The sequence below is a fragment of the Odocoileus virginianus genome, chromosome 11 (assembly GCF_023699985.2).
Source record: "Odocoileus virginianus isolate 20LAN1187 ecotype Illinois chromosome 11, Ovbor_1.2, whole genome shotgun sequence".
Classification (NCBI taxonomy): domain Eukaryota; kingdom Metazoa; phylum Chordata; class Mammalia; order Artiodactyla; family Cervidae; genus Odocoileus; species Odocoileus virginianus.
Window position 1 is genome coordinate 50,384,814 of NC_069684.1, and position 14,466 is coordinate 50,399,279.

At 36.4% G+C, this 14,466-nt stretch overlaps 1 protein-coding gene across 1 annotated transcript in view; it reads right to left on the bottom strand.

Moving 5' to 3' along the window:
* DNAH14 (dynein axonemal heavy chain 14) overlaps nt 1-14,466 on the bottom strand; it is a 400,834-nt gene that overhangs the window by 65,619 nt on the left and 320,749 nt on the right. The window contains exons 67-71 of the mRNA XM_070474451.1: nt 12,531-12,761; nt 12,160-12,281; nt 9,831-10,075; nt 6,649-7,067; nt 6,371-6,569 (exon numbers count right to left, since the gene is read on the bottom strand). Of these exons, the coding sequence (XP_070330552.1) occupies nt 6,371-6,569; nt 6,649-7,067; nt 9,831-10,075; nt 12,160-12,281; nt 12,531-12,761 (1,216 nt within the window). The remainder of the gene's footprint in view (nt 1-6,370; nt 6,570-6,648; nt 7,068-9,830; nt 10,076-12,159; nt 12,282-12,530; nt 12,762-14,466) is intronic.

A 14,466-nucleotide genomic window follows, 5' to 3' on the forward strand; every position in this document is an offset into this window, starting at 1 on the left:
CATTACTTTACTAGCGTGTGAGATGAGTGCAATTGTGCGGTAGTCTGATCTTTCTCTGACATTGCCTCTCTTTGGGATTGGAATGCAAACCAACCTTTTCCAGTCCTATGGCCACTGCTGAATTTTCCAAATTTGCTGGCGTATTGAGTGTAGCACTTTCACAGCATCATCTTTTAGGATTTGAAATAGCTCAACTGGAATTCCATCACCCCCACTAGCTTTGTTCGTAGTGATGCTTCCTAAGGCCCACTTGACTTCACATTCCAGGATGTCTGGCTCTGGGTGAGTGATCACACCATCATGATTATCTGGGTTGTAAAGACCTTTTTTGTATAGTTCTTCTGTGTATTCTTGCCACCTCTTCTTAATATCTTCTGCTTCTGTTAGGTCCATCCCATTTCTGTCCTTTATGGAGCCCATCTTTGCATGAAATGTTCCCTTGGTATCTCTAATTTTCTTGAAGAGATCTAGTCTTTCCCATTCTATTATTTTCCTCTATTTTTTTTCTTACAGATTTTAAACTTTTTGTTTTGTATTAGGGTATAGCTGATTAACAGTCTAACACCATTTGTTGAAGAAACTGACTGCTCTTTTTCTATTGAGTGGTCTTCATAACTTTGTTGAAGATCATTTGATCCTATGCACGAGGGTTAATTTCTATGCTCTCTATTTTGTTCTTTTGGTCTATTTGTCCATCTTTATACCAGTAATAGACTGTTTTGAATACTGTAGCTTTATAATATACTTTGAAATCAGAAAACATGATGCCTCCAACTTTCTTCTTTTTCAAAATTGTTTTGGCTAATTGGAATCACTTGAAATTTCATATGAAATTTAGGAAGAAATTTTCTGTTTCCTTAAAAAATGGCATTGAAATTTTGATACAGATTGCATTAAATCTGTAGATTGATTTTGGTTAGTATGGCTTTCTTAACAATACTAAGTCTCCCAATCCATGACCATGTGATGTCTTTCCATTTATTTTTGCCTTCTTTAAGTTCTTTCAGCAATGTTTTGTACAAGTCTTTCACCTCCTTGGTTAAGTTTATTCCTAAGTATTTTATTCTTTTTAATGTTATTTCTGTTAAGATTTTTTTTTTTTTTTTTTTTTGCTGTGGACCATTTTTAGTCTTTATTGAATTTGTTACAACATTGCTTCTGTTTTATGTTTGATTTTTTGCTTGTGAGACATTTGGGATCTTAGTTCACAGACATACTCAGAAATAATGTTTTATCAGGGACATGCCTGGTGGTCCAGTGGTCAAGAATCCATCTGCCAATGCAGGGGACATGGGTTTGATCCCTGGTCTGGGAAGTTTCCACATGCCAAGGGGCAACTAAGCCTGTGTATCACAATACAACTACTGAGCCCACACTCTAGAGCCTGTGAGCTGTAACTGCTGAGCCTGTGTGTCACAACTACTGAAGCCCATATACCCTAGAGTCCATGCTCTGCAATATAAGAAGCCACTGCAATGAGAAGTCTGAGCATTGCAATGAAGAATAGCCCCCACTTGCTGCAACTAGAGAAAGCTCACATACAGCAATGAAGACCCAGCACAGACAAAAATAAATAAATAAATACATTTTACTTGACATGGAACAACAGACTGGTTCCAAATAGGAAAAGGAGGACGTCAAGGCTGTATATTGTCACCCTGCTTATTTAACTTATATGTAGAGTACATCATGAGGAATGCTGGGCTGGAGGAAGCACAAGCTGGAATCAAGATTGCAGGGAGAAATATCAATAACCTCAGATGTGCAGATGACAGCACCCTTATGGCAGAAAGTGAAGAATAACTAAAGAGCCTCTTGATGAAAGTGAAAGAGGAGAGTGAAAAAGTGGGCTTAAAGCTTAACATTCAGAAAACTAAGATCATGGCATCTGGTCCCATCGTTTCATGGGAAATATATGGGGAAACAGTGTCAGACTTTATTTTGGGGGGCTCCAAAATCACTGCAGATGGTGATTGCAGCCATGAAACTAAAAGACACTTACTCCTTGGAAGGAAAGTTATGACCAACTTACATAGCATATTAAAAGCAGAGATGTTACTTTGCCAACAAAGGTCTGTCTAGTCAAGGCTATGGTTTTTCCAGTGGTCATGTATGGATGTGAGAGTTGGACTGTGAAGAAAGGTGAGCACCGAAAAATTGATGCTTTCAAACTGTGGTGTTGGAGAAGACTCTTGAGAGTCCCTTGGACTGCAAGGAGATCCAACCAGTCCATCTTAAAGGATATCAGTCCTGGGTGTTCATTGGAAGGACTGATGCTGAAGCTGAAACTCCAATACTTTGGCCACCTCATGCAAAGAGTTGACTCATTGGAAAAGACCCTGATACTGGGAGGGATTGGGGGCAGGAGGAGAAGGGGATGACAGAGGATGAGATGGCTGGATGGCACCAGCAACTCGATGGACTTGAGTTTGTGTAAACTCTGGGAGTTGCTAATGGACAGGGAGGCCTGTTGTACTGTGATTCATGGGGTCGCAAAAGGGTTGGATACAACTGAGAGACTGAACTGAACTGAAGATATGAAAGCATCCCAAGTTCCATTGATAGACAAATGAATAAAGAAGATGTGGTATACACATACAATAGAATATTACTCAGACATAAAAAATGAAATCTTACCTTTTGTAACAACATGAGTGGACCTAGAGAGTATTATGCTAAATAAAATAAGTTAGAGGAAGAGAAATGCTGCATGAAGAATCTAAATCTAGATTGTTTGTGAAATCTAAGAAACAAACCAAGCAAACAAAGCAAAACAAAAGCAAACTCATAGATATTGAGAACAAATGGGTGGCTGCCAGAAGGTGGTGTGGGTGGACAAAATAGATGAAGAGGTTTAAGAAGTAGAAACCTTCAGTTATACAATAAATAATCATGAGTGTGTAATATACAGCATGAAGAATATGGCTATTATATTTAAAGAACTTTGTATGGAGACAGATGGTTACTATACTTGTTGTGATTATAATAAAATGACAATGTATACAAATGTCAAAATATTATGTAGTGCACCTGAAACTAAGGTAACATTGTATGTCAAATATATTTCAAAAAATGAACATATACAAATACGAATATAAAGAATATATATGTGGAAGAAAAAAGTGAAAGGATAAAACATAGTAATATTAATAGTAGTTGTCTCTCTGGATGGTAGAATTTATTTACTTCTTTTCTGTATGTGTGGTTATAATGGCTTTTATAATCAATACACATTGCTTACATAATTAAAAACGGAAGCTATTAAATATCTTTGTTTTTTCTTGAGAGCTAAAAATAATTTTAATGAATTAATTAAAATATAATTGGCATTCAACATTATATGAGTTTCAGGTGTGCAACAAGGTGATATGATGTTGTTATTTCTGAGAGTATATTGAGAATGTTTTAATGATTGCAACTACAGTAGACGCCTCTTAGATTTGCTGCTGCTGCTGAATTTTTGGCCACCTGTTTTGCTGCATGATCTTGTCTCTTGGTCTTAGGCGAGTAGTTGAGGAATAAACTTCTGCATGAGGTTATGACACTCAGATTCACCCTCTTGTAAATATGGTGTCTAGAATTGTGAGGTGCAGAGTCTGAGAACTATTAGAAGTTGAGTTATGTTAACAGTAGTCTGTACTTATTTTCATATTGATGCTTGGCTGTTCACATTTTCCTTGGATTTTTCTGAGATACCTTGTTCCATACATTTAAAATTTTTAAAGCCATTGAATTATTATTGTCTATTTTTTCAAGCAAAATAATTTTAATAAATTCAAAAGAACTTTCATTGATTCAAGAGTCAGTTACCAAACATTTACTGTGTGCCAGCTTTTGGTACTATAAAAGCAAAGAAAAAATAAAACTATCCAAATGTTTGGATAGCAGCTGTTTTCATATTTTCATTCTGACTTCTAGTTTCTGCTAATAGTCTGAAAACAATTGACAAATCACCACTTTTTCCTCCTCAGGGAGAATGTCAGATTTCCGTTAAATTTAATGTGTTGTGACTTAGAGAAATGGGAATACCAGACCATCTTACCTGTCTCCTGAGAAACCTATATGCTGGTCAAGAAGCAACAGTTAGAACTCTATGTGAAACAACTGCCTGGTTTGGAACTGAGAAACGGGTACAACAAGGCTGTTTATATGCAGAGCACATCATGAGAAATGCTGGGTTGTATGAATTACAAGCTGGAATCAAGATTGCCATGAGAAGAATCAACAACCACGCAGATGATATCACTCAAATGGCAGAAAGTGAAGAGGAACTAAATAACCTCTTGATGAGGGTGAAGGAGGAGAATGAAAAAGCTGGCTAAAAACTAAATATTAAAAAAACTAAAACCATGGCATCACTTCATGGCAAATAGAAGGGGAAAATGTGGAAGCAGTGACAGATTTCCTCTTCTTGGGCTCTAAAATCACTGTGGATGGTGATTACAGCCATGAAATTAGAAGACAATTCCTTCTTGGCAGAAAAGCTATGAGAAACTTAGTGTGTTAAAAAGCAAAGACATCAGTTTTCTGACAAAGGTCTGTATAGTCAAGGCTATGGTCTTTCCAGTCGTCATGTACGGTTGTGAGAGCTGGACCATGAAGAAGGCAGAGCACTAAAGAAATGACGCTTTCAAACTGCGGTGCTGGAGAAGATTCTTGTGAGTCCCTTGGACAGCAAGGAGATGAAACCAGCCAATATTAAATAAATCAACCCTGAGTACTCATTGGTAGGACTGATGCTGAAGCTGAATCTTTGGCCAATACTTTGGCCATCTGATGTGAACTCATTGGAAAAAGACCCTGATGCTGGGAAAGATTGACGGCAGAAGGAGAAGAGGGCATCAGAGGATGAGATGGCTGGACATGCAATGGAAATGAACTTGGGCAAACTCCAGGAGATGGGACAAGGAGGTCTGGCATGCTGCAGTCCAGGAGGTCATGAAGAGTCAGACACAACTAGAAACTAAACAACAACTTAAAATTATAACACAGCACAATAATATGAATGTATTAATGCTGCTGAACCATACACTTAAAAATGGCTAAGATGGCAAATTCTATGTTATGTATATTTTTATCATAATTTAAAACATAAACATATTAAAAATATTCAAAACTGAAGCATCTGCAAAGATCCAATACTTGTTTGCCTAATCTTTTGGATAAGCATGATTTTTGTGGTTCAAATTTTCATGGAATTTTCATAAGAAACTGAGGGCAACTATAGTTAGAAGGGTGAAATTCACCTTCTGATGGTATTTAATCAAAGGGTGTGTGTGTGTGTGTGTGTGTGTGTGTGTGTGTCCCTATTAACAAGCATTAGGTATTTTGCTTTATAGATTAGAATTATAATAACCTAGCAATTGTCACTTATTTATTCATTCAAAAATTATTGAGTATCAGTTATAGGCTTCCCTGGTGACTCAGATGGTAAAGAAGAGGAGGAGACCCAGGTTTGATCCCTGTGTGGAGAAGATACCTTGGAGAAGGGAATGCCTACCCACTCCACTATTCTTTTCTGGGAAATCCCAGGGACAGAGGAGCCTAGCAGGCTACAGTCCACATGTTGCAGAGTTGGACATGACTAAGCGACTAACCAAAATCGCTGCAGGTGGTGACTGCCGCCATGAAATTAAAAGATGCTTACTCCTTGGAAGGAAAGTTATGACCAACCTAGATAGCATATTAAAAAGCAGAGACATTACTTTGCCAACAAAGGTCCGTCTGGTCAAGGCTATGGCTTTTCCAGTGGTCATGTATGGATGTGAGAGTTGGACTGTGAAGAAAGCTGAGCACCGAAAAATTGATGCTTTCAAACTGTGGTGTTGGAGAAGACTCTTGAGAGTCCCTTGGACTGCAAGGAGATCCAACCAGTCCATCTTAAAGGAGATCAGTCCTGGGTGTTCATTGGAAGGACTGATGCTGAAGCTGAAACTCCAATACTTTGGCTACCTCATGCAAAGAGTTGACTCATTGGAAAAGACCCTGATGCTGGGAGGGATTGGGGGCAGGACGAGAAAGGGACGACAGAGGATGAGTTGGCTGGATGGCATCACCGACTCGATGGACATGAGTTTGAGTAAGCTCCGGGAGTTGGTGATGGAGAGGGAGGCCTGGCGTGCTGCGATTCATGGGGTCACAAAGAGTCGGACGCGACTGAGCAACTGAACTGAACTGAACTGAAGTGACTAACACTTTCACTTTCACCTAATATGCTCAACAGTGTAGAGGATACAGTGATGAATTAGATACTGTACTTGACTTCAAATTGCTTTTAGTTTAATCAGTGTTGAAGCACTGACTTGGCGCACCTTAGAGATCTTTTAGTACTTTTCAGAAAATGTGTTTAATGGGTTTTATTTTTACTTACTGTTGAGTTTAGGCTGGGGCATTACACCTTTAATATTTACTAGCATGCTAGAATTTAAGAAGATATTCCATTCTTCCTCTGGTAGAGATCCAACGTCATCCTGCATTAAATTTCCATTAGCATTATTTTGCATGATTGTAACGCAAAGCCCAAAGGAGAAGCAAAGTTTATGTCGATTAAACAGAGCAGAAGAGACCACCTATAAAGAGAGCATAACTGTTAGGCTAGCCTAGCTGGGTCAAATAAATGTGCAAAATTCACCTTTGAGAATGTCTCACCTTAAAAATGTTTCTTGTCAATGTATCTATTGAATTTTTAAGATGTCTATCTAAGGTTCTTTTTCTTTCCAATTTAGGCTCTTTTGAGAGACTTGTGATTTCATGACCTTTTTTCAGAAACATTCTCTCCCTTTTCAGACTGTGTTCTTCCTGTTCTTTGCTTTTGGAAACTACTGATGAAACAAACATTTTACGAAACCAGTCTAGGGAGAATTGGTACATGTAATCAATCTCTGCAAGATTAGACACTAGAAAGTAGAGCAGGGCACCCCGAGTAGCAATGGGGAGATACAATTTACGTGTTTCTTCAATTTCACTTTCTGCTTTTTTCGTTGCTTTGATTCGCTTTGAAATTTCGTTTGAAGTCATCTTGGATTTTCTTAAGATGTCTACAATTTCCTCATCATCTAATACAAATCCTAAAGACAGAAAATGAGTTTAAATAAAAACCATTGGAATATTAAATAATTATTTTCTCATGGCAATTTCCTCATTCTCTACTCTTTATCTAAGAGTTTTACTATTGGCCTTTTGTAGGTTTTATTTTGGACATGGACCTGTCTTAAATGAAGATAGGCCATGTTTCTAAAAAATTTGATTACTAGTACATATGCCTCCCCCTTCCCATCCTCTAGTCTCTTATTTCTACTACTTTAAGGTTTGAGGATTTTATTTTTATTATAGGCACATAATAAATAGCCATTTCACCATAAGGAACGCATTTCCACTTGATCTTCTATACACACAGAAGATGAAAATAAAATTTTCAGAAAATAACAACAGCAGCGTTATTTTATGTGATGTACTCTGGTATTTTCCATTGTGTTCTATTTTATTAAACAAGGTTGATAATGATCAATAAAAGTGATTTTTCATTCCACTAATGGGTTGCTACTCACCTTTAAAAAAATACTGCTTTAGAAACACACATAATAGTTCTATCCCTTTCAAATGTGTACGACAACTTTCATATTCCCATTTTAAACTCTACTGTTTTATAGTAGAGCTATTCCTACTTTTCAAGTGCTCTTTTTTTATTTCCCTTGGCCAAGACCTATGACTCACAAGATTTTATTTCCCTAGCCAGAGGCTGAATCCATGCCCAAGGCAGTGAAAGAATGAAGTCCTAACCACTGGACCACCAGGGAATTCCCTCAAGTGTTTTTTTTTAATTAAAAAAATTTTTTTTACTTTATATTGGAATATAGTTGATTAACAATGTTAGTTTCAGGTGTACAACTAAGATTCAGTTGTACATATACAGGTATCTATTCTTTAAAAATTCTTTTCCCATTTAGGTTATTAAAGAATATTTAGCAGAGTTCTCTGGGCTATGCAGTAGGTCTTTGTTGGTTATCTATCTTACAATCATTTTTTAAAGTAGATAAATTAAGAATTTTAGTTGGAGTTTCAATATCAAACTCTCAAAAATTAATAGAATGACTATACAAAGAAGTAGAAGAATATAGTAGACCTGAAAAGCACTGTGAACCAATACAACATAATTAAGATTTATATGATTTTTACACAACAGTAGGATACAAATTCTATTCAAGTTCCCATAGACTGTAAACTAGGAGCCATAAAAACTAGGAATATAAAACAAGAGGCAAAAAAGTCATGGTCTAAAAGTATTGAAACCATACAGTCTGATCTCTTATCACTGTGGAATTATATTAGAAATCAATATCAAAAGATATTTGAAAATAACTCCCATATTTTCTAGTGCAATGTGACATTTTCCAAGAGAGATCTTTGACTTAGCCATTGAAGGCCTCAATAAAGTCAGATTGAAAAAAACACAGAGGGTGATTGCAGCAAAGAAAGCATTTAAATGAGACATTAGTGTCAAAATGAGAAATATTTTCAATGATACAATTTCTAGACCCCTTGATGCTCACCTCTGGACACAATTTGAAAAAAACCCTCTTGGATGGCATCCAGAACTAAACATGGTTTGACATGGCCATTGAAAGGAATCATGGGATTATTACATTTGAAGATCTGGAAACCATATTTTTATTGATGCAGGTGAAGCAGTCTAAGTTACATCTGGATCTAAACTATGAGCTGCTTCTTATAGCCACTACCCTTGACCTACCTTTCCCCACAGGGGGTGAGGAGTCACACCAAATATAAAATATTTACAAAAAGATGGTAAAGATAATCTGTTTTTACTAAAACTTGGAAAGGAGAAATAAAATATGTTCAAAATCAAGGGGTCTTTTATTGAGCTTTTTCCAAGAACAATTTTTATTAAGTGTACTATCTGTAAAAAGTTGTAGCCTTTTAAAAATATCTCAGACTCTAAAAAGAGAAACAATTAATACGGAATAAACGTTAAAGGCATAATAACAGATATAGTGCACTAATGTGTGTTATCATAAGGAAGTTTTCCTTTGTCTTGTTAAAATTATTGTTTGTCCAATTTAGGAAAAGGTTATAGCAAAATATGACATTGATCAGAAAATAGGAGAGGCTGTGTTCCTGAATCTCATTAGATCAGTTGTGTTGCTTTCTATGTAGTTTACGTAATACCTAGATGTTTTTGTTTTGCTCCCTAAGAAGTTAACAACTATGATTCCAATCTTGCATGAGAAACAGATATGGAAACCTTGTTTATGTAACTAGTCTTGTGATTAATAGAAGAATAGCTTAGTCATGGGTTACTAAGAAACAGCTTTTAGGTGTAATCAAAATAGAAAAGGAACAAATTCAGATCTTTCCAGGCATAAATGTGTATTTAAAGTTTCATAGTAAACAAATATACCTTATTTTGTGGTTTATAATAAGAAATATATCTTTGGTCTTCATTCCCATTTTTGGCACAGAGCTTCTAAAATCTTTGGAATTTCCTATAGAACCTCTGAGGTGGAGCTAGTGGTAAAGAACCCACCTGCTAATTAACAGGAGACGTAAGAGACAAGAGTTTGATCCCTGGGTCAGGAAGATCCCCTGGAGGTGAGCATGGTAACCCACTCCAGTATTCTTGCCTGGAGAATCCCATGGACAGAGGAGCCTGGCAGGCTATGGTCCCATAGGGTTGCAAAGAGTCAGATAGGACTGAATCGACTGAGCATGCACGTATTTGGTAACAATTCAGAATAGTCCTTTCAACTTTTATTCTGTCCTTTACAAAGGTATGCAAGGGTCTACTAACATCACTAAAGATCTTAACTTACCTTGTGCATTCTGTAGTAAATTTAATGTTTTTTGTTCCAGTTCTTCAAGAGTCTTAGCATCAAGGGAAATACTCTCTAAGAGCTGGAAACGTTGATTTTCTAAATGAGGAACTTCATGACTTAATACAATAGATAAGAGTTGATCTTGAAATCCTTGGAATGTTACTGTGAAGTTTATCATAGTAACAAAACTATAGAGGAATGGAGGAAAATAGGGGTTGTCTATTTCTGTAGATACATATAACCTAAAATGTGAGAAAGGCACCAGTTATTATTCAAAGGATATGCAGAAGAAGAAAATGAAACAAATTCATTTAATAACAAAAAATTTTCTTCTGGAATTAAACAAGATTAATTTTTAGTTTTATTCAGTCTTGTACACAAAGTAGGCTCTCAGTTTATCCTAAGTACTGTCTAGAGCTTTAAAAATACAACCATAAATTATGTACATATTTGGTCTAAGCATAAGGAAGAGGAAAGAAAAATGCTACATAATGGGAGTTTGATTTGTTACTAGATCATTGTAAAGACTATGGCTTTCACCTTGAGTGAGCAAGAAGCCAACGGAGGATTTTGAGAAGAGGAGAGACATGATGTTTCATAAGAGGACCACTCTGGCTGCTGTCTTGAGAGCAGCCTGAGCAAAGGGAAGACAGAGGACAAGAAGGAAGCTAGGAGACTGGTTAAAATGTGTGAGAGAGTGATGGTGGCTTGGAGCTATGTGGAACCAGTGGAAGCATTCAAGAGTGCTGGGATTCTGGATCACTTTTAGTTTTCATAGCAACCCAGTATTTTGGGTTGGACCAGACTTCCCTGGTGGCCTAGTGGTAAAGAATCACCAGCTAACGCAGGAGACACAGGTTTGATCCCCGAGTTGGGAAGATCTCATGGAAAAGGAAATGACAACTCACTCTAGTATTCTTGCCTGGGAAAAACCTTGGACAGAGGAACATGGCAGGGTACAGTCCATAGGGTCCCAAAAAAGTCAGACGTGATTTAGCAATGAAACAACAACATTTTATAAAGGGTGAAATTGAGGCTTACAGAGGTTAAATAAGTTGCCAATATCACACGGCTAACAATTGACAGGGAATCTGTCATCATTTGCCCTCTAAAATAGTCCCTCCACCACATCGTCAAACATGGAATTCAAACATGGGGACGAGGATATCAGTTCAGGGCAATGTTACTTCAGTAGTATTTCTAAGCTATTGTTTAATCAATCAGGCTGTATTCAGAGAAAGAATGTGTTAACGCAGTGCTTTCCAAACTGCATTCTGTAGAACAGTATTTTCTGAAGAGGATTGTTCAACAAATAAAGAGATTTTAAGTCCTTGTAGGAAAGAATCTTGTTTAACTTTGTTTAACTCAGCCCTTTAAGAAAATGCAGAATCCCTTTTTTGAGTGACCCCCTACTTCTACCCCAACTAAATCCCTGGAAATGATGCTTTGAGAAACATACTTTGGAAAATGTTTTACTAACAGAAGGAAGGAGGCTAAAAAGGGAGAATTCTAAGGAGTCAGAATTAGTTGAGGAGTGAGAATTTGGCAGCTCTGCCCAAGTTAGAGGATTCACTGACCAACAAGTTCAAGAGTCAGGACAACTGGTAAGGAGTCAGTCTGTCAGAGTCCCTGTAAAGAAGTTAAATGCACCAGGCTAGGGGCCATTAACATCATCTTCTAATTCTCATTATGGATTACTTGCTTACTGTAATCTTTTGATTATGAATTGAGGGAGAGAATGCACATAACTGATAACACAAAGTCTTATTCCCTTGGGAACTGTATTTTTGTTGTAATTAAATTTGGCTGTATAATAGTGCTTTGAGAAATTGGTTGATGAATTGGTTTCCTGGAGGCCCATAACTGCCTGGAACATAGACACAATATTTTTATCTGTCTAGGCAAAATATCTTTTTGCTCTAGGGAGCAGAAGTGGATTTTGTTTTTTAAAGAAGCAGAAGCTTTTCCTGCCCAAATAAAATATTGTGCAAACAGATCAAATTGAGGTCCGTGGGTTCAAGTGGGGCTGGGCTTCCTGATTGCTGCCCTTCTTGCACTGCTTCTGAAGACTCTTCATAGAACCCATAGCTTCCATCAGGCACAGTTTGAAAATATTGGTTTGGAATGACTTTATACATAAAAATCTGTTCTCCATTCTGTTTACTATTATGTGCTACTGGCAACACAAAAACAAAAAGAATGTTCAAAATGCAATCTGACTTTTTCCACCAGGAGAACCTTATCAGGGCTGAAATATGGGACCTTCAATATTATTGATCTTTAAAAGTATAAATATTTGATTCAATTCAGTTATGAAATACATTACCTAAATTTGGAATTGTATTCAATCTCAGAATCATTAATTTTTATGAAATATTGACCTCTTCTCTGGTAAATATCCTTCTTCAAAATCTCCTTTAAACTTGGATCTAATCTTTCAGGAAGATTCTGAAAATAAATAAAATAAAGAAAAAATTCATTTTATAACAAATAAATCAGCTGAAAAGGCACAGCATTTAGAACATGTAAATCTTTAATGTCTATATACCTGTGAAAGATGTGAGAGAATTAAACATTGAAAATATACTGCATTTATTTATGCACTTATTTATTTATCATTTTTTCCCTTGACAAAGTTACCTGTCACTTAAAATTTGTGTGTCAGCTATCTGGAACTAGGTCATTTTGTCCAAATACCTGCAAGAGGATACTCCCTCCTGTTTTCATAGCATTCTCAATTGTTTGGATATAATTGTCATCCTTAGTGGAGAGCTCCTGCAGCCTAGATCCTTCCATCTGACGGATCCAACTGTGTGCTTGCTTATGTGGGTCAATCAGCAGTGGCCACTGCAGGCCATTCTTGATTAAGATGGCATTTTCTGTTGAATGCTGACCAAGAGGAAGTCCCTGATGATGCCATTGGCGGATCTGGAAAGAAATCATTAGAGTTTTTGTTGTTTCATAAACTTCTTCACATCTTCTAATATTGTACAGGATACTAAAGAATCCTACAGATTATCAAATAATCTTTAAAAGGACAAATAATCTTTAAAAGTCTTCCAGTCGTGCCCAACTTTTTGCAATCCCATGGGCTATACATTCCATGGAATTCTCCAGGCCAAAATATTGGAATGGGTAACCTTTCCCTTCTCCAGGGAATCTTCCCAACCCAGGGATTGAACCCGGGTCTCCTGCATTGTGGGGAGATTCTTTACCAGCTGAGCCATGAGGGAAGCCCTTAAATGGACTAAAGAAATGAACAATTTAAAACAACTGGGACATGAAATTTTTGGTAAGGTGAGTAATTATTCAGGACATTACATTCTTTTGTTTATCAGTAGGGATGAATGCTCATCACAACAGATGTCTCATTTTAGATTTACTTTTCAGTCCCTAATTAATAATGAGGTTAAGAACCTTTCCTATGTTTAAGGCGATTTGGATAGTCTGTTTTGTGAGCTGCCTGTTCAAGACTCCTGCCTGTTTATTAACTGGGTTGTTTATCTTTTGCTTAGTGATTTATAGTGGCTCTCTTTTCTACTCTGAATAAGGCTCTTCGTTGAGCATATTATTACAAATATCCTTTTCTGTTCTTTGACTTTCCTTTTTATGTTCTCAATTGTGTCTTTTGATGAATAGAAGGTCTATATTTTAATGTAATTCAATTGATCAACTTTTTCTTTTGTGTTTAGTTCTGCTCAGGATATCTTTTCTTTACCTAGGGTCATGAATACATTCTCCTAAATTACACCTTATTAATTTGCCTTTTACATTTAGGTCTACAATTTAACTTCAATGAAATTTTTGTGTGTAATATAAAATAATGTCAATTTTTAAAATGAATATTCAATTATCCACCACTGTTTACTGAAACGCCTACCCATTCCTCATTGCACTACATATCACCTTTGATGTAAATCAAAGTTCTACCTATTTAGGGATCTGTTTCTGGGCTCTCAGTTCTACTTCATTGGTATAGCTATTTATCCTTAAATTGTTACACAAGGATAAATAATAGCACTGTCCTAATTACTGTAGCTTTAAAGTAAATCTTGATATTGCAAGTTCTCCCACCCAGTTCTTTACTAACATTGTGTTGGACATTTTGGCTCTTTGCCTTTTCTTATAACTTTTAGAATCAGCTTGTCATCTGACACCCCCACCTCCCAACACACAAACACATCCCTTCCTGTTGGAAAGTTGACTGGGATTACACTGGATCTTTAGATCAATTTGGGAAGAACTGGCAATTTCAGAACATTGAGTCTTCCAATTCATGAGCATAGTATAACTCTTAATTTATATAAGTTTCCTAAAATTTATGTCAATAACATTTTATAGTTTCATTTCTATAATTTAAGATAACTTTTTGATAGATTCAGTATGATGCTGTGATAAATTGTGTCTAAAAACATCATGCACCCTGCTTGTTGCTGGTATACAGAAATGTAATTGGTTTTTTTTTATACTGAATTTAATTCCAGAAAGTTTGCTAAATGTTTGTCAATGCTTGTGATCTATCTACGTGTTCTCTTGGATTTTTTAGATACATATAATCTGCAACATTATATATTTTTTGTCTCTCTTCTCCCATTTTAATATTTTTTTATTTTTTTCTTGCCTTACTGCACTG